This window comes from Crinia signifera, chromosome 6, assembly GCF_055691185.1.
Source record: "Crinia signifera chromosome 6, ASM5569118v1, whole genome shotgun sequence".
Classification (NCBI taxonomy): domain Eukaryota; kingdom Metazoa; phylum Chordata; class Amphibia; order Anura; family Myobatrachidae; genus Crinia; species Crinia signifera.
Window position 1 is genome coordinate 167,217,937 of NC_139222.1, and position 21,401 is coordinate 167,239,337.

Here is a 21,401-nt window from a genome sequence, read left to right on the forward strand (position 1 = left end):
GGGCAATGGTCTGACCTATTCCAACCTGTCATTTTTACATATTAAGATGTCACCTATAATTAAAGAAGAACAACCTAGTTTCTTATAATGTACTCAGTGTTCTAAATAACAATCTTCTCCAGCATCGGATTTATAGCCACTACTGTTGTTCCGAAGAGTAAGAAGAAGTTGGGGGGGTGGGGTGGGGGTGCGGGGATTGTTAGAAGATGTGAGATTCCTCCCCAGACACTGTGACTATTCAGGGTACACAATGTGTTTCAGTGTTGCCTGGTAACCTGGTTATAGGGAGGAGGCTATGGTGCCATAGAGTGGACAAGGAAGCATGTTCACAGCTCTCAAAAAGAACATGCAGCAGAGGAGTGAAGCAATCTCCCTTTTCTGTTGTCTGGTATTCCCAGAATTCAATCATCATGCTTTGCGCTCCAGGGACTCATGAATGTGAAAGGAACCTATGTAATGGGGGACGGGGGAACGGTCACTAGATAGGAAAGTATCTCCTATGCAAAATCACCACAAACACAGCCCCGCTTTTTTTATTTACAACATAAAGTCATCTCTTCTTTGCATCTTTCCATGCTGCAAAACAAGTTAAACAAAAGTTTTCGAAAGGTGAAATCAAAGCAACTAATTTTTTTTCATCTTCAACTAATCAGCTGCAAGCAGTAGGACAATTCCTGCTCATACTTCAAAATGTAAACACAGAAGGCATTCGGGTTCTCAGTACAGAGGGACTTAAGCAAACCTTTATTAATACATTGCTAGCCAACACAATAACTAAATAAACAAGCTTTTGTGCATCGGTCGGTGATAGAAAAACATCATTGGATAAAACAAAACAAAAAACACCCATAAATTTAAAATTTATGGCTGTAGAAGAGAATGAGCCACTTTCCAGTGTAAACAGACCAGACAGACAGGTCCAGAGCTGTATCCCTGCTGTGTGAGCCAAGTGCCTGGGATAGTTCATATTCACACAGTCGCTGCCCTTGGGATGGAGTGATCTACAACCTGCAGGCTTCCTGTCTATTTCCTGTCTGTAAAGGCCAGCTGCCAGGAGCATAGGGGCAGGGTCTGGTGGGTACATGAGGTGATTGCAGCAAAACGTGCACTATGCCAGAGACACAGGAGAAACAACAGAGCAAAATCAGCTGGGAATGTGAGCGGGGAAAGGGATCTGTGGAAGAGCCAAGTCATGTATGCTGAGAGGCTAGAAATCATAACTGTAGCCCATCCAGTTGCCAACGTGCAGTCTTGTGTATCAGGGAAAGAACATACAGTGATGTACAGAAAACCGAAGTCAAGTATGGCATTGGTTAACTTCAGGGCCAGCGCTACCCTTTCAGCACAGCCTGCAAAGCAGGGAGGCACCAAATTGGACAGGCACTCTCCCTGCTCTGCAGGGATGTGTAGTGCTGCAGGCTGCACCTGTCAGTGTATGACAGGCAATGGCACGGGCAGCAGAGTGAATTGCAGTGGATGCTGCCTTTACCATCTGAGAGAGAAGCAGGGGAAGGCCTGCACCTTCCTCACTGAAGGGTCGACTATGGACTTTACGGGTAATGGGCACTACATGTTTAGGTGGCACTACTGTGGGTATTATGTATAAAGAGCACTACTATTGTGGGCATTGGCCTTTATTCAGATCTGATCGCAGTACAAATTTGTTTGGAAAATGGGCAAAACCATGTGCACTGCAGGTGGGGCAGATGTAACGTGCAGAGTTAGATTGATGCGAGTTATTTTGTTTCTGTGCAGGGTTACTACCGGCTGCATTATTTTTACACTGCAGTTTAGATTTCAGTTCAACACACCCCACCCAAATTTAACTCTCTATGCACATGTTACATCTGCCTCACCTGCAGTGCACAAGGTTTTGTCCTTTTTCCAAACACATTTGTACTGCAATCAGATCTGGGCACTGAAGCATAGCCTGGAAAATTCTCGGGATTACCACTGAAGTGGTTAAGGGGCTACTACTTCTGTGGGAATTATGTGTAGAAGGTGCACTACCTTGCACTTTGTGAATAAGGGGCACTACTATGTGGTTTAATGTGAATTAGGGGCCAGTGTAATGTAAATAATGTTGTGCTACTGTCTGTTGTAATCGAATTGGTGGTACTATTGTGTGGCCATGCCCCTTCCTTATAATACCACACACTTTGTGTTCACTGTTCCTTTATTAAATATGGGAGAATAAGGAGTAAATTCATAGTTTGCAGGGGTCATTAGACAAACTAGCATCAGCCCTGGATAACTGGTCACTGTGATGGTGTAAAGCACACAACATTTCAAGGATAGGCAAACCTGTTGCAACCCAGCTTCTGTGGAACTATACATTACACCATATACTGCTGCCCTACTTTTAGCATGCTCCATCAGCCTACCCATGTACAATACAATAACAACCTGTATTTAGGACATTGTACTGATGGAAATACAAGATATTTAAGTTGTCACACAGCATCACTTTCTGCAGCCATGTGTATAAAGCCAAGCATGAAGGGACTTCATGCATCTGACTGTTTGGCCTGGGTGCTGGTCTCCTCTCTGCCCCAGGAGTTAATTCCACAAATAATGAGTTTAAGGAGACAATCATCTACAGAACAGCAATGTGCATGAACAGATCACAGTTGGGTGTGCACATAAAGGATATTCACAGCATTTGTGTGACAAATAAATGTGTCAGCTGTGAGTAACTCCACTAAGCAGGAGAGGTGTAGCTTAGTGGGGCTGTATTGCAGACATATTTAACATAACCCACTTATTTGCCAAAAGTAAAGGTTTTCATGTGTCACCGTATTACTTTACTTGTAAGATATTAAAGTCATGTGCTGGATACGGGTGTTCACAGAATACAGCACTACACAATGTTCGAGTTATATGAAGTCCAGCCTTTGCATATATGCAGTAGGTATTATGCCCAAGGTGATGCAGAACAGAGATTGTTGGGACTGGCTTCCTGCCCTCCTCCCTGTTTGTATGCAGTGGTCAGGACACACCTTTATGAGCAATGGCAGGTATTCAGTGCTGCAGGGTAGAATGGTATGCAGGAGCATGCACATGCCTGCTAGGCAACGGTTTGCTGCCAGGTATGGCTCACCAATCAACTCTTTCACTGCCAGCAACAGGTACAGTAGTAGATTTATATTTGTTCACAGGTCATGGCAAATAAGCAAGCTATGATCCCTGGCCTGACTTCATGCAAAATGATGCAGCTAGCCTATGTCAAATGGGTGTGCATGAACTACACATCCCAGCATGCCCTGCCACAGATTTCATATAATGGATTGCTAAAACGGTGGCAGGGCATGTCGGGACATGCAGTTCCACAACAGCTGGAGGGCCATGAGTTTGACACCACTGCCATAGTAGATGGTAGGGCATGAAATACCGCCTGTCGGCACATGTCGACCATAAAATAAATAAATTAAAATAAAAAAACACCATTTCGACCTTTTGACTGTCAACCTTCCCAATGTCGACCTAATGATCCTGTCAACCTAAAGCCATGTCAATGCTTTGAGTGTGTCGACCTAAGGCCTGTCGATCTTCAGTGGTCGACCTAGTGACCGTCTACCACGTCAAACTGCTTGTCTTTAGGACCACAGCATATGCATCTTAATGCAGCAGGTGCTGAAGGAGGAGCAGGGCAAGGTGTGGTGAGGTGTCTGGGACATTTCATTTGATCAGACCTGTAATCGCAGCCTGCGGGTTAATGATTCCTAAGGTGAGTAATCTAGTTGAGGATTATAGAGGAAGGGTTAGGTTCCAGGAACAGAGCACAGCTAGAAAGACTTTCCATGCACTTTTACTCAAAGTGCAGGCTGACTAACTGTGACCATTTCATTTTACACAGCTTGGAGCCACTACGAAACACGGTAAACAGGAATAACCAAATCAGTCATCCAGATATACACCGGACATACAGTAGTTCTATAGATGGTTTGTTTCATATTAGAGCAGATCTACCATCAAGGGTCTATTTGACCTTCAGATAACCGATTACTTTTATGGTGGTGGCGGTGGGGGGCAGGGATGGGATTCTTATTTCTCAGTTTAAATTAACACCAGGCATCTGAATTGGCAGACCTAGCATCAACATCACTGGAAAAGCTAACTCTTGTAGGTAAATGCATTTAACCCCTTCACGACATTTGACGTATATATACGTCATGGCCGGGAAGTACTTCCCGACCGTTGACGTATATATACGTCATGGCTTAAAACTGTCACTGCGTCTAGAGACGCAGTGACAGAGGGACGATGTCTGCTGTCCCTGACAGCAGACATGTCCGTGCATGCCCAGGGGGGGCGGCGATGCCGCCCCCCCGTCGGCGATCGCTGTGATTGGCTGTTCATTGTGAACAGCCATTCACAGCGTTTTCTGTGTCACCGGCGAATAACGTTCGCCGGTGACACGGGATCGGAGGTGATTGGTGCTGTAAAGTACAGCACCAATCACCGCGGGGTGTAAGGGTGACACTGGTGTCACCCCACCTCACCCCGCCCACCCCCAAAGGCCGTGATTGGTTCGTCGGACCGACGGACCAATCACAGCCATGGAGGGGGGTTTAAACTAACGGTGACTGCACTGCAGACGCCATTCCGGTCTGGAATAGCGTGCAGTGCGGTCACCGTGCCCAGCTGCCGCCTATACTGACCAGAACCCATCCAAAATACTTACCTGATCATTGATATTGCTTATGCTTGTGACATCTTGTGACATCCTGTGACATCTTGTGCTGCTGCGATTTATTAGATAGAGAGAGAGTTAGAGAGAGAGAGATAGAGAGAGATAGAGAGAGATAGAGAGGCCTAGTGCTATATTTTGTGCTGCTGCAGTGTGATAGAGCTATAGATAGAGAGATAGAGAGAGATAGAGAGAGATAGAGAGAGAGATAGTGACAGATTGTGCTATATATTTTTTATATAACTGAAAGAGATAGAGAGAGATAGAGAGAGATAGAGAGGCCTAGTGCTATATTTTGTGCTGCTGCAGTGTGATAGAGCTATAGATAGATAGAGAGAGATAGAGAGAGAGAGATAGAGAGATAGTGACAGATTGTGCTATATATTTTTTATATAACTGACTGCTGCCCCCCCTTTTGTGCTGATCAGTATAAATTAACTGATCAGCAACTTTTTGGGGGCGCAGGTTTTTTTTTATATATAGATATACCTGTCAGTGCTGCTGCTGCAGTGTCATAGAGTGATAGATAGTGAGAGATAGAGAGAGATAGTGACAGAGAGTGATAGAGAGTGCTAAATTTTGTGTCTGCTGCCCCCGCCTTTTGTGCTGATCACTATATCTGAGGTGATCAGCAACTTTTTAGGGGTGCAGAGGTTTTTTTTTTTTTATATATACCTGTCAGTACCACCAAAGGTTGTGCACCTGCTGCCCCTCACTGGTAATCAGTGTCGCATCACTGATCACCTTTTTTTATTTTTTGTGAGTGCTGTGGGGTCTTTTTTACATTTTTTTTTTTTACACACACTGTGATTTTGTGTGTGTCCTGTGGCCACTGTGCGCTGATCAGTGACGTACATCACTGATCAGCTTTTTCGGCACAGGGTTGATCTATTTTTTATTTTTTTTGGATCAAATTCCTGTTGCCTTTGAGCGCTGTTCAGTGACGGACGTTACTGACCAACATCTGTGCTCAATTTTTGGCGCAGGACCTTTTTTTTTTTTTTTAACCCCTTCCAGTTTTTTTTTTTTAACCCCTTCCATTTTTTTTTAACCCCTTCCATTTTTTTTTTTTTTAACCCTTCAATTTTTTTATTTATTTTTTTTTTCTGCACTACATACATACACACTACACACTACATACCCCCCGGGTTGAAATAAAGTTTGTACCCCCCCCCTACACTATACACGTGTTGAAACATTTCACTACCAGTAACACAAAAATATAAATGGCATCCCAAATGTCGTCCCAGTCATCCAGGAGAATGTATTCGGTGGAGGAGGCATATGCCATGCTTGCCTCTGACTCTGACACAGCCAGTGAGGCAAGCGGGGAATTTGAAGGATTTGTCTTAAGCTCCTCTTCCTCCTCTGATGATGAGGGACCCCCTCAAAGACGCCCCCGTAGAGCAGCTGAGACCCCCCCCCCCCAATAATTGATCTCGTATGGACCCCACCACCAGACAATTTTGAGCCCCAGGTTCCTGAGTTTTTGGCCATCCCAGGAATCCAATTTGATTCAACAGGTCTCAGAGAAATTGACATTTTTAAATTATTTTTCTCTGATGATTTTATAAATTTAATGGTGGACCAAACTAATTTATATGCCCAGCAGTTTATTGCTCAAAACCCCACGTCATCATTTGCTAGGTGGACCCCTGTAGATGCAGTAGAGATGATGACGTTTTGGGGTCTGGTGTTACATATGGGCATAGTAAAAAAGCCACAAATTAGGCAATATTGGAGTACAGATGTTCTGTACAGCACCCCATTTCACCGTATGGCCATGCCCCGGGCTCGTTTTGAGGCAATCCATAAATTTATACATTACACCGATAATGCACAGTGCCCACCCAGAGATGATCCCACCTTTGACAGGCTATTCAAAGTCAGGCCGGTCATTGATCATTTCAGTGCCAAATTTGCAGAGCTATACATCCCTGATAAATGTATTAGTATCGACGAGTCCCTTATACATTTTAAAGGAAGGGTTAAATTCCGCCAGTACCTTCCCAGTAAGAGGGCAAGGTATGGCATAAAAATGTATAAGCTGTGTGAAAGCACCACAGGGTACACCCACAAGTTTAGGGTATATGAAGGGAAGGATTCAAGAATTGAACCACCAGAATGCCCCCCCTCCCTCGTAGGTGTTAGTGGAAAAATTGTCTGGGATTTAATGCACCCCTTCCTGGATAAGGGTTATCACCTCTATGTGGATAACTTTTACACCAGCATCCCCCTGTTTAAGGCCCTTGGTTCAAGAGGTACAGCAGCTTGCGGTACTGTGCGCAAGAACCAAAGAGGCCTCCCCAAAACGCACATTGCCCAAGTAATGAGAAGGGGTGAAAGCAGGGGAATATGCACCGAAAATTTGTTGTTGGTCAAATATAAGGACAAGAGGGATGTCCTTATACTGACAACAATTCATGGAGACAGTACCACCTCCATCCCTGTACGAGGTACCAGTACCCACACCTCAAAACCAAATTGTATCCTAGATTACAATAAGTACATGGGCGGAGTGGATCTTTCAGATCAGGTACTGAAGCCGTACAGTGCCCTGCGGAAAACAAATATCTGGTACAAGAAGCTGGCCGTGTATATCATCCAGATGGCACTGTATAACGCTTACGTGCTATTCCGTTCTACCGGCCAGAGGGGGACATTTATGCACTTTCAAGAGGAAGTCATAAAGAGCCTAACATTTGGGAATCAGCAGGCAGAGGGCCCCAGTACTTCTAGTACTGGCCCCCGTATTGTACCAGGGCAGCATTTTCCCAACGAAATCCCCTCCACTGCAAGAAAGGGCAGGACACAAAAAAGGTGCAAAGTTTGCTATAAAAAGGGAATAAGAAAGGAAACTATTTTCCACTGTGAAACTTGCCCCGACAAACCCGGCCTATGTATAAAGGAGTGTTTCAAAATATACCACACATCTATGGATTATTAGGTTCATCATTTCACCGTGCTTCGGGGGTCTTGCTAATGCCACATAGCACCCACCATTCATTCCACCAGAATCTGAGCTGCAAAAACCAAAAATCACTCCTTCCCTTCTGAGTCCTGCCATGCACCCAACTGGTATTTTTTGGTCACATGTGAGGCATTGCCGTACTCTGGAGAAATGGGGGCACAGATTTTGGGGTGCTTTGTCTCCTTCATTCCTTGTGAAAATGAAAAATTTTGAGCCAGAAGTACATTTTTGTGTAAAAAAATGTATTTTTTTCATTTTCACTGCCCAGTTGTACCAAAATTGATGAAACCCCTGGGGGTTTGAAATGTACACTATACCCCTAGATGAATTCCCTGAGGGGTGTAGTTTGCAAAATGGGGTCACTTGTGGGGGGGTTCCACTGTATTGGTAATGCAACATAGCACCCACCATTCATTCCACCAAAATCTGTGCTGCAAAATCCAAAAATCACTCCTTCCCTTCTGAGTCCTGCCATGCACCCAACTGGTATTTTTTGGTCACATGTGAGGCATTGCCGTACTCTGGAGAAATGGGGGCACAGATTTTGGGGTGCTTTGTCTCCTTCATTCCTTGTGAAAATGAAAAATTTTGAGCCAGAACTGCATGTTTGTGTAAAAAAATGTAATTTTCCATTTTCACATCCCAGTTGTACCAAAATTGGTGAAACCCCTGGGGGTTTGAAATGTACACTATACCCCTAGATGAATTCCCTGAGGGGTGTACTTTGCAAAATGGGGTGACTTGTGGGGGGGTTCCACTGTATTGGTGCTTTGGGAGTCTTGCTAATGCAACATAGCACCCACCATTCATTCCACCAAAATCTTTGCTGCAAAATCCAAAAATCACTCCTTCCCTTCTGAGTCCTGCCATGCACCCAACTGGTATTTTTTGGTCACATGTGAGGCATTGCCGTACTCGGGAGAAATTGGGGCACAGATTTTGGGGTGCTTTGTCTCCTTCATTCCTTGTGAAAATGAAAAATTTTGAGCCAGAAGTACATTTTTGTGTAAAAAAATGTAATTTTCCATTTTCACATCCCAGTTATACCAAAATTGGTGAAACCCCTGGGGGTTTGAAATGTACACTATACCCCTAGATGAATTCCCTGAGGGGTGTAGTTTGCAAAATGGGGTCACTTGTGGGGGGGTTCCACTGTCTTGGTGCTTGGGGGGTCTTGCTAATGCGACATAGCACCCACCAAAATTCCACCAGAATCTGAGCTGCAAAATCCAAAAATCACTCCTTCCCTTCTAAGTCCTGCCATGCACCCAACTGGTATTTTTTGGTCACATGTGAGGCATTGCCGTACTCGGGAGAAATTGGGGCACAGATTTTGGGGTGCTTTGTCTCCTTCATTCCTTGTGAAAATGAAAAATTTTGAGCCAGAACTGCATGTTTGTGTAAAAAAATGTAATTTTCCATTTTCACATTCCAGTTGTACCAAAATTGGTGAAACCCCTGGGGGTTTGAAATGTACACTATACCCCTAGATGAATTCCCTGAGGGGTGTACTTTGCAAAATGGGGTGACTTGTGGGGGGGTTCCACTGTATTGGTGCTTTGGGAGTCTTGCTAATGCAACATAGCACCCACCATTCATTCCACCAAAATCTTTGCTGCAAAATCCAAAAATCACTCCTTCCCTTCTGAGTCCTGCCATGCACCCAACTGGTATTTTTTGGTCACATGTGAGGCATTGCCGTACTCGGGAGAAATTGGGGCACAGATTTTGGGGTGCTTTGTCTCCTTCATTCCTTGTGAAAATGAAAAATTTTGAGCCAGAACTGCATGTTTGTGTAAAAAAATGTAATTTTCCATTTTCACATCCCAGTTGTACCAAAATTGGTGAAACCCCTGGGGGTTTGAAATGTACACTATACCCCTAGATGAATTCCCTGAGGGGTGTACTTTGCAAAATGGGGTGACTTGTGGGGGGGTTCCACTGTATTGGTGCTTTGGGAGTCTTGCTAATGCAACATAGCACCCACCATTCATTCCACCAAAATCTTTGCTGCAAAATCCAAAAATCACTCCTTCCCTTCTGAGTCCTGCCATGCACCCAACTGGTATTTTTTGGTCACATGTGAGGCATTGCCGTACTCGGGAGAAATTGGGGCACAGATTTTGGGGTGCTTTGTCTCCTTCATTCCTTGTGAAAATGAAAAATTTTGAGCCAGAAGTACATTTTTGTGTAAAAAAAATTTAATTTTCCATTTTCACATCCCAGTTATACCAAAATTGGTGAAACCCCTGGGGGTTTGAAATGTACACTATACCCCTAGATGAATTCCCTGAGGGGTGTAGTTTGCAAAATGGGGTCACTTGTGGGGGGGTTCCACTGTCTTGGTGCTTGGGGGGTCTTGCTAATGCGACATAGCACCCACCAAAATTCCACCAGAATCTGAGCTGCAAAATCCAAAAATCACTCCTTCCCTTCTAAGTCCTGCCATGCACCCAACTGGTATTTTTTGGTCACATGTGAGGCATTGCCGTACTCGGGAGAAATTGGGGCACAGATTTTGGGGTGCTTTGTCTCCTTCATTCCTTGTGAAAATGAAAAATTTTGAGCCAGAACTGCATGTTTGTGTAAAAAAATGTAATTTTCCATTTTCACATCCCAGTTGTACCAAAATTGGTGAAACCCCTGGGGGTTTGAAATGTACACTATACCCCTAGATGAATTCCCTGAGGGGTGTAGATTGCAAAATGGGGTGACTTGTGGGGGAGGTTCCTAACTTTTAGCACTTATGGTGCCTAGAAACCTACATGGTGCCTAAAAAAAAATCTCATAAAAAGGAGGCTCCAAAATCAAGTAGGTGCTCCTTCTATTATGAAGCCTGTGGTTTGGTCAACGTGCACACTAGGGCCACATATAGGATATTTTTGAAAACAAAAGAATTGGGGGAATCAATTTTTAGTCACATTTCTCTAGTAAAATCTACTGTATTCGTTAGAAAAATGTATTAAAATTGAAACTCTGCAAAAAAAAAAAGAAATTTTGAAATTTCACCTACACTTTGTTTTAATTCCTGTGAAACACCTAAAGGGTTAACAAACTTCCAAAATGCTGTTTTGAATACTGTGAGGGGTGCAGTTTTTGAAATGGCATCATTTATGGGGGTGTCTCACATACAAGTCCCTCAAAGTCACATCAGAACTGAACTGGTCCCTAAAAAAATCAGTGTTTGAAATTTTCATGAAAATTTGAGAATTTGCTATTCATATTGTAAGCCTCCTAGTGTCCAAAAAAATTAAAAGGAAGTTGAAATAATGATGGAAACATAAAGTAGACATATGGTCTATGTTAGTTATTAACTATTTTGAGTGGTATGATTATTTGTCTCACAAGCAGAAAATTTAACATTTTGCAAATTGCTAAATTTTCCATTTTTTCACGATATTTTGGTATTTTTCACAAAAAAACACAGACTGTATCGACGAAAATTTACCACTAACTTGAAGTACAATGTGTCACGAGAAAACAATCTCAAAATCACTGGGATAAGTAAAAGCAAAAAAAAGTTATCCCCACTTAAGTGAGACATGTCAGATTTGAAAAAAAGGGCTCTGTCATGAAGGCACAAACTGGCTCTGTCATGAAGGGGTTAAAGAATATCCTTGTTGTAAAAAATTATATTTACTGTGCGGTGACAGGGCGTTTGCTGTGGCTGTAAGAGGCTCTGCCCAGTATGACCTCCTGGGAGGAAGACCCTAATGCACCCGCTAGCAATCTCTGCCTGGTTAATAATAGGAAATCAAAGTTTTGATAACTCCCTTGGCGGGACAGTTTCAAGAGTCTGTCTCACACATGAAGGGGGAGCACTTGTAGCCAAGAAAATTAGGAATAATTTCCCCTTCCTGACAACAAAACAGCTATATGTTCTGTGGGTGTGGTATAGCTCCAAGACGACAAGTAGGTAGACTGTCAACACAAGCAGAAGGCGACACGTTTTCACTTTTTTTGGTTAAAATATCAACACGTGAACCCCCAATTAGAGCACAGACTGCTCGACATGCTTCGAGCCAAGTGTCTCGCAGTGATCTGTACACTTTACCATCCCCAGTCAGCATCCATGTGGACGGTAAATTAAAATGTTCCAGCTGTTGAGTGTCAGAAAGTCAGTGGATCAGTGAAAACGGCCAAGGATTCAATGCTTTAGTTAACAGCAGCATTGAGTAAGTAAGTGAGCGACTGTTGGGAAAGATCGACACAGATTGAACACCCCCCATAAGGTGTTATCTTGGGATAAATGTGATTCTAATCATGGCTCCATACACTTCCCATTCATTCCAAAGTGTCCAATAAACTAGCATTTTCTGTCTTACATCAGATGTAAAATATACCTATGTAGTGCGAAGTAGCAACATAGCTCCCATGTTTTGTGGACGACAGTGAAAGCATTTATTTTGGGATGTCACTAAAGATACCCATACACGGTACAATATTCCCATGCGTTTTGAACTAGATTGCATTTGATTTGCGTGCAATGCGATCGGGACCTAGTTCAAAAAGCACGGGCTGCACAGACTTTATGTGTTGTGCGGTGGGATACCCGTGAGAGCGTGCATCACATAGCACCCTTGCATCGTGTATGGGCACCTTTTCACACAAGGGGGCAGATGCATTAAACCTTAACAAGAGATAAAGGCAAGTGTGATAAGGAGAGATAACGCCCAGCCAATCACCTCCTAACTGCCATGTTACAGACTGTTTGAAAAAAGTCAGTAAGGAGCTGATTGGCTGGCTGGACGTTTATCTCTCCTTATCACACTTGCATTTATCTCTTGTTAAGGCTTAATACATCTGCCCCTATGTGTGTAATAACTAACAACTATAAACTGTAATAACTATAAACACGAGGCACTTCCCTCAGTTCCTTCACCACCGCCGACAGCCCAGACTGAGCTATACTGGAAAGCAACCTGAAGTAGAATAAGATTGATGCTACCCAGAAGAAGGGGCATGCATGCATGGGCATAGTTTTTTATTTTAGCATATGGATCCGACACATTGATGGGTATATGTAGAATGCTGGGTACGATCACCATTTCCTCCAGCAGGTTTCCTATGGTTGCATTCCAAACACTAGTGTGCAGATATTATATGGCAAAGGCCACATGAATAGTTCTGCGTCTCTGATAAGACCTGTATGAACAGAAGCAATCTAGCATTTCCCATTTGGACGTGTTGAAGCCTTCTGAAAGCACACCGCTTTAATCAAATGCATGCTTAATCGGGAGGCATGTTACAACATGTCTCAATAATGGACCTTATTCTGGTTGACTCGCAACGCTGCGAATATGCAGCCTTGTGAGTTCCCCCAGATGCCACCCGTGCCCCCTCCCCCAGCATGGCAGGTTAGCCCACACATTTGCAAATGGATGTTTAACTACATAAACATCCTCTTGAATGCCATGGGGAAACAACCACATCATTCCATGGTCGCTGACCATCTATCGATGTGGAGGGTGCACGCATATCTAAGGACTGTCAGGTAACTTAGATTTGCTGCACACTCGACGGGAACTGGGAGGGCAGCTGACATCTGGTGATGTCCGCCACCAGCCACCGAGTGATTTCCATTAGAACGACCCAGCAGTTTCATGGGAATGCCCATGAAATTCTGGGCGTTCCCATGGGTGAATCCCCCGGCCCGCTGCCCCACACCCGCAGACTTGGGTACGTAGACCAGGCGAATATTCTGTTCCCTGTGGCCGCAAGCACATGCACACTTCACAAAACATCGAGCTCGCATGCGAGTGAAGACACCAGAATAACCCCCTATATATAGAGCCATTTGGTTTAAACACTTTTCAAAATCTATTTTAGTACCGCTGGAAACTTACATAAAACAGATTATCCTATTTCATGGTATTATATCACCACCTAGTGGACAAATGAAGGTGGCTCAAAATGAAAAAGGTACAACTAAAGTTTCTAAAACAGAGGCAGTGTTATCCATAGAAACCAGATTCGGTCTTACATTGTTAGAATGATTGGTTGCTATGGGCAATACCACCACTTGTCGGTTTTAAAAACGAATAAATCTACTAGGTATCTAAACATCAGAAATTGTAACATAAAAGAAACATGGCGCCCACCACAAAGAAAAGCTGGAACAGTTTATCATTATTAATTGTACACTTTTTTTTACAACACCAACGACATCATTATTATAATAGGACTCAAAATGCTTTTACAGCACAAAATACAAAACAAACTTAACAAGGGACATTAGTGAAACGCTTGAATGCTTCCAGAGTGGAAGCTTCTCGAACTGAGTGGGGAAGTGAGTTCCATAGAGTTGAAGCCACAGCGATGACAATTAAAATACTTTTCTAAATCAGTGATGCATACATCTGCAGCCAGGTGCTGTCAGGACATGCAGAAACCTGCTGCACCACCTCACAAGGTCTAAAGGCCCCCATACATTAGTCTGACTTATCCTAAGGACAAGTCCGACCTGATTGTCCTGGCAGTTCCACGGGAGGGATCACACGCAATTAGGCACTTCATGTGCCAAGTTTTGCATGTGATTTATCACATGCAAATACTTGGGAGCTGCAGGTGGAGGGAGCCGGGGTCATCAGACATTGGTGAGGGTACCAGGGAACTGGGGAGGATGCCCGCGACCAAAGAGCGCAGATGGAACAGCGCAGGGAACCAGGCAAGGCTGTGCCAGCACTCGAAAAAAAAAAATCCATACAAATGAATGGGCAGGCACTGATTAGCTGAGACCTCTCTCAGCGGGCAGGGGATGCCGGCTACCAGAGAGCTGGGCGGAGGGAGCAGGGTAGGGTGGCGGTCGGCTGCAGATCAGTGGCTGCCCATTCATTTGTATGTTTGTTTGTTTTTTAAATAAAACTGGGGCTTCCCCTGCCTGGCTCCCTGTGCCGCCCCCATGCTCCCTCCGCCCGGCTCTCTAGTCGCATGCATCCCCGCCCAGCCTTTTGGTCGCGGCCATCCCTCCCCCTAGTCCCCTTGCCGGCGTCCACCGTCCCCCTGCAGCTCCCCGGGAATTGCATGTGATAAAATCACATGCAAAGGTGGGCACATGAAGTGCCTAATCACATGTAATCCCTCCCGGGGAGCTGCCGGGACAATCAGAGGGCCTTTATGTGCAGCCCGTCCGACCTCCCGACTCTGATGCGATGTGCATGGGGCCACTTAAGTCCTGGTCAACACCCGGGTGATGTTTTTATTAAGTCTTATTACCAAAGACCATTATACACTCACATACACGCTTGCCTACGCCAATCTGCTCCCATCTTACATCCCAATCACTGATCTATTAATCCTACCCCACAAGCTTGCTGCCTAGGGGACATCCTCGACTCTGAACTGTCAGTTATTCCTCACATTCAATCTGTCTTTAAATCATGTTACATGCATCTAAAAAAACATACCCAAAATGTGTCCGTACCATTGCAAAAACTCTAATCCATGTACTCATTATCTCACTCATTGATTATTGCAATGACCTCCCATGAAAAGACTCTCACCAATACAATCCATTTTGCATGCAGCTGCGAGGCTGATCTTTCTGGCTAGATGTTCAACATCTGATGATCTGCTCTGTCAGTCCCTCCATTGGTTGCCTGTATATTACTGCATTCAATCTAAAATACTTCTACTTGCATACAAAGCCACGACTACACAACTTATATATCTTCGCTTATCTCAAAATAGGTCCCCACCCGACCTCTCCACTCTGGACAAGATCTGCGTCTCTCATCCACACTCATTACTTGCTCCCACCCTATGGAATGCTCTTCCATGCACATTAAGACTCTCCTCTAGCCCCCATACTTCTGAGAGATTTCTCTCAGCCAATAACTGGCCGGACAGTCTTTTGAAAATATATTTTTTTAAATTCTGCTGCCACTTTCTGCCCCACCGCTGCCAGATGCCTGGCACCACTGCCCAGACCCCGCCTGCCCCACACCTCTGCTGCAGATTCCTGGGGAGTTCGCATGTGATTTATCACATGTAAAAATGGCCCATCAAGTGCCAAATCATAAGTGAACCTCCCAGGGAGCTCCAGCTGAATTTGGTCAGACTGGGCCTTTAGACTTCTCCATGTTATTGCCCACCCATAAAACACTTGACTGGACTCTCCTCCAGCCTTGAAATCTGTCAGATTTCTGAATAGCCTCATCTCTTTATTAGGGCATACAACTTACACTAAGGACCCCTCACTGTTGTCCCAATCTCCATTCTGTAGACATGTGTAACTTGATGCTAGTGTCTAACACTCCCCCCCCCCCCCCTTTTTTGTTTTACAGATTGTTAGCGCTCATACATTTACTCATTTTTTTCATTCTGTATATTCACCATGTTATCACCAATGGGGGCGGGCTGGCCTACCGACGTCACCAAAGTGGGTGGACCAGGCCCGCCAAAGTAACTGCCGGGAAGCGCCGGGCTTCAACATGGGCTCTGGGCTTCCCCGTGTGCATCGGCAGCAGGCTGTTCTAGCAGGGCGCATTTTGCCATTTAAAAATCAGGCAAATAGCCTAGCGGGAACACTAATTCCTCCCTTTGCAGTTAAAAAGTAAGCCTATACTTTTATCCTGCACGGAGACTGGCAAATTGGGGGCGGGCACTGACTTCATGTGATTTAAACCACCTGCCCGAGCTCTAGTAGGGCCAACATCCTGCACAGTCACTGAACTTGGGACGCCAATACATCCAGCCCCGTGTTTTCCCATAGCTCCAATTCATATTTCCATTTCTTGGGTATTGGTGTACCAACTCGGACATGCACGTGGAACCCCCATGTACAGCACCTGTTGTAAAATCCCTAATATTTGTAGCTTGTAATATATGTCAACATCTTTGGTCACCATATAAATCTGCTTATTAAAAAAATATATACAGGTCTACTAATTGCTGCTCTTTATAGATAGACTGAAGGCATAAATTAACGTTGACACACTATTCCAAGACGTTTTTGCTTAACAGCAACTTGACCTCACAATGAAGAATACTTGAAAGCAGCTTCCACAGTACCAGGAAATACTTAGTAGATGATGGGATCTTGTTTAGTACTACTGCGTCACAGGCCTTGTGCTCTGAGCTCCTTTGCTTTGATGTATAGCAGACAACGCCCAGCTACAGGTAAAGAATATTCTACAATCCAGGCTCCATATTCACTTTTGTAGGTACCAGGGTACCAAGGTGTGGTTCGACCCATCCACGCAGAACACATAATGAGAAGATGTGCAGTGCTGGCAGACACAGGGCCAGATACACATACAAATGTGCAGTAATGGCACATGCCAGTTTAGGTATGGCCCTTTTAACTTTGTTCAAATCTTCACAGTAAACATCACTATTGTTTTTGTTCTTCAGAATATTACTGTAAACGTAAGTCAGATGTCCACATATACATTTCTTTCAATATGCGGTCCATGGGTTAAAAATGTCTAGGTCGACATGACCTTAAAAAAGGTGTTTTTTCATACTTTACTATCCAAGTGGGTATAAAGTGAAAACATAAGTGTGCTCGAAGCATGGGGAGCATAGTCACATATACAGTGTCATGTCGACATAGGTCAACATAGACACCAAACAACCGTGAGAAAAATCATGTTGACCATTCTTAGTGGTCGACCAGATAACTGTCCATCATCTATACTGTAACCAATTAAATCTAATGATGTTTGGTCATTAACATACCCAGGCAACACTGGTACTACAGCTAATCATTGCAAAAAAAAAAAAAAAAATCCCATCACATTTGATAACCTGGAGAACATTATTTCTCAATATGAGTGGCGCTAAGCGGAACATTAAAAAACACTGTTGCTAGCGAAAAAGTTTTGTTGATGATAATCATCCCTGATGCTAAAGGATGGTGCAGACTTTCACAGAAATATATAATGTACGGAGCAAACCAGAATTATTATTTTTTTTAAACAATTGACCTGGTAAAAAAATTAATGCAATTTAGTAATCTCTACAACTTGGTATAAGAGTTTTCCCCATGCTTGGTCACTGCAAAAGTGTTCTGCAAGATGTAAGGTCATTTTATTTCCTCGACATAAGGGGTTCCCTTATAAAGTGTTGGGTTGTAAAACTGATGCTTCCGAGTGGGTTTTTACCCAATGCTTTTAAATAGCCTTGTCTTGCTAGTAACAGTATTAAGGTTATGCTGGAACATTTCCCTAGGATGGCACCAGGGCCATGCAACAAACAGTAAGATAGTACATTATGAAAGACTGCAGCTGTGGTCACAGTCATTGCTCCAGTTAGGTTGTATCCCCAAATCAGAAGAGGAAATAATTAGGCCTATAAAAATGAATGTGAGAAGGATGCCCCATCAATCACTTGACATGTTTCAATACTATTGACACACAACACAGTACTGTTTCTATACATAAACTGCATTTTTAGCTTAACAGCATGTAAATAAGGCTCAAACAAGTGACACGGGAACAGAAAGCATCTGCATATTAATAATAACCAAAGCAAAAGCAAAGACTAAATTAGATAGACATAGCAAAGACAGGTAGGAGATACTGTGTAATAAACTACAGTGAAGAGGCACACTGTACAGCCAAACGGAATAGCCTCCGAGTTCAGAGGCCGTGAAAGATGCCAGCCACACCCAAAGGTTTTTTTTTATTTAAGGGGCAAATCATTTACAAGGCCTGTAGTTTGGCTGGCATTCTGCAAGGCTGCTTAACTCTGACTATGTAAAAGCTATTACATTTGGCCGCTAATGTTGGAAATCAGTAGCAGGAGCAGTTTGCTCCCTAGGAGACAAGGAAGGGTGTTAGCAGGACAGAGAACACACAGGAGCCAAGCGGTTAAAGGTCTCTGTTACCATGTCCCAAAAGTACCTGTGTTTCACCACTCTCCTGTTTGTCATTCTCTGAATCTTCCTCTTCCTACAAAAACAAAAATGTACATGGTTTAGGGAATGGGCCGTCAGAGTCCACATATGAAGCCAGAGATCTGCCGCATCAGTAAGACAGCGACAGCACACATTTACAGTTATAAATCTCACTTCCTTTATGAGACACATTATAAAGGGGTGCACAATCACCTAATTGTAGATAGTGCAGAATGGATGGTGTAATGTGTAGCATTACTGTCACACAGCACTGAGGACATCGGTTTGATTCAGACGATGGCCCCATCTGTGTTGAGTTTGTATGTTCTCCCCATACTTGCATGGGTTTCCTGCCACAACCCAAAATATACTGGCCGGTTAACTGGCGCCCAACCAAAATGAAGTCTATTGTACATGGCCAGACGAGATGGGCCAAGCGGTTCTTATCTGCCATCAAGTATATGCCTCTAAGAAGCTATGATCAGAAGCCTGAATGTAGCTTAATTTAGGACTACATTACATTAGAACTACAGCAGCTCAACAGAACACTAGGGGTTGTAATAAATTTAGGATGCCCACACACTGTATGTTTTGTTCTAGATTGCATCGTATCTAGTTCAAACCACATGCAATACGCTATACCAGAATGCAGTTCGAACTGGGAAGTTCATTCTGATTAACCCCCAAAGCTGCGTAATCGCATCTCCGCGGGTCATCTAAACGTCACCCGCACTAACGCCCGCATGTGAATGGATGTTTAGCATAAAACCACGCATACAGGGGCGAAATCATTCGATGGTAGGCTCCCATCAAATGATTTCTACAGTGCTCGCAGACCTAAGACAACTCTATGGTGTCTTAGATCTGCGGTGTCCATGTACGGGAAGAGGGCGGGCAGCTGACATTCGCTGGTGTCAGCTTCCCGCACCCGCGTCACAGGTGCATTAGCATGGGAACGCCCAGAGTTTCCATGGAGACACCCATGAAAACTCTGTGTGTTCCCATGGGTGCTACCCCAATCACCGCCGCCCCACGCCCTCACTTCTAGGTGCGAACAGGCTGGCGAATAAGCAAATTTGCCGTGCCTGCTCGCACAGAGCAGCTGCACATGCACATAAAAGTTTATGTGCAGTTGCTAAACATCGGTACCCTGTGCGATCGCGCAGGGGAGCTTATGAACCTGAATCAGGGCCTAGATGCGATGCAGCACAAAAACTGCCTGCGCATACTTTTTTATCTTGCGATGCAAGCGCATCACAAGCCAGAAGAAACAAAGTGCAATTTGGACACATTTTGATCTAAAAAATTCAAAACAAAACAGAGAATTGCACCTTGTGTTGCAATTTAAAATAAGAATATGCTTTTAAGGTTATTTGAGGATTTTGAATATTTCTATTGCGTTGTCTGTTGTACCATGTATTAACTCCACTTTATTGCTTTCTTATTATATGTATTATCTTAGATTATTGCTTTCTTATTATATGGACAGCATTTCTAATGTATTTTTTGCTTATGAACCTTTTCAATAAATAAATATTTGAGAAAAAAAACAAAACCTATAGGGTTCTCCTGACTGGGTCTTATATTTGCAGCAGGTACATTTATCAAAATATAATAACACACACATAACTAGAGACAGGATTATATGCAACATAAAAAGCTTGAAATATGCATGCAAATATGCATGAAAAATACTTAAAATATGCATGAAAAGTGTTAAAATATGCTACATTAAATAATAAAAAAAAAAAGTAATTTTTAATTTATTTAAAAAATCAGCATACAATTAGTTGCAAATAAACCTCAAAAATAGGCCCACAGCATCTGCAGATGTCTAGTTCTGTACACAGGACTTTTTTTCTTCCTGGCCACTACAGCAGACTGCAGCGTCCAAAGCTCTTCTTGCATCAAGAAGACCCTCATCTCCAGCGCTGATGGATCAAATGTCAGCATACTAGCGTGTGAGGGCGGTGCAGTGGAAGGCTTCCTCAATGCGCCGCATACTCACTGTGACACAGTATTTCCTCCGCGCCGCGTGATGTCTCAAACCTTCCGTCCGCCTCCTCTGCTGCAGAAGTCTGTCTCTTGGGGTAAAGTCCCAGGCCAGGGACAGGCAAAAGTTCAGTAGCTTCGTAATGGCATTCCCCCCGACTGACTTTTATAAACATGGATTGGCAGCCTAGAGCAGTGTCAGACATATCGTACATCCAAGGTTCCCCACACTGTGCACATATTGCCCCAGCCTGCATACTCTACCACTACCTGGCCAGCAGCTGCAGGGCAAAGCAGGGCTGTGACTCGCGGGTGGGAAGAGGGCGGGCCTGAAATATGCACCATCACTAGATTTTAGGTAAAATATGCAATAACCAGTGAGAATGGGCAAAATATGCAAATGCATATGCAAATATGCAAATGCATATAATCCTGTCTCTACACATAACCATAGGTCTGTTCTTCCTGCCTGCCTGCACTTAAAAGGAAGGAGGTGAAGCCTAAAAGTTATAACTACTGCTGCATGCTTACACTCAAACGTGGTGGAACTAGTGGCTTTACTGTTGCAATCGACTGGGTGTGCTGCAGTTAAGGTGCCCAAAGGCCCTACATTAGAGACATTTCGGCTTGCAACTCAGGAGGGTGCAAGCAGAAATCTGGGTACTTGTTTCCTAGCACGGCCACAATCTTGTGGATCGTGTACCTTTAAGTTAAGGTACACGATCCACACGATGGACCCGATTTCCTTTGAAATCAGGTCCATTTTGCCGGCCAAGGTACAATATCGGGGGCATCGCGTCGGTCGGGACCATTAACATTGGTCACGACGCGACCGCCGCGATGCCCCCGATATTTCCATAGGCTTCAATGTTAAAAAATATTTTAACATTGAAATCGTGATGATCGTG

The 21,401-nt window shown here is 43.9% G+C and overlaps 1 protein-coding gene across 2 annotated transcripts in view; it reads right to left on the minus strand.

Moving 5' to 3' along the window:
* Window positions 1-21,401, minus strand: part of SAP30BP (SAP30 binding protein) — a 42,083-nt gene that overhangs the window by 15,633 nt on the left and 5,049 nt on the right. The window contains exon 3 of one of the 2 annotated variants that reach the window (XM_083148011.1): window positions 18,509-18,556. The exons of the other annotated variant lie outside the window; for it this stretch is intronic. Coding sequence (XP_083004137.1) covers window positions 18,509-18,556 — 48 coding nt within the window. The remainder of the gene's footprint in view (window positions 1-18,508; window positions 18,557-21,401) is intronic. 2 annotated transcript variants of the gene reach the window in all.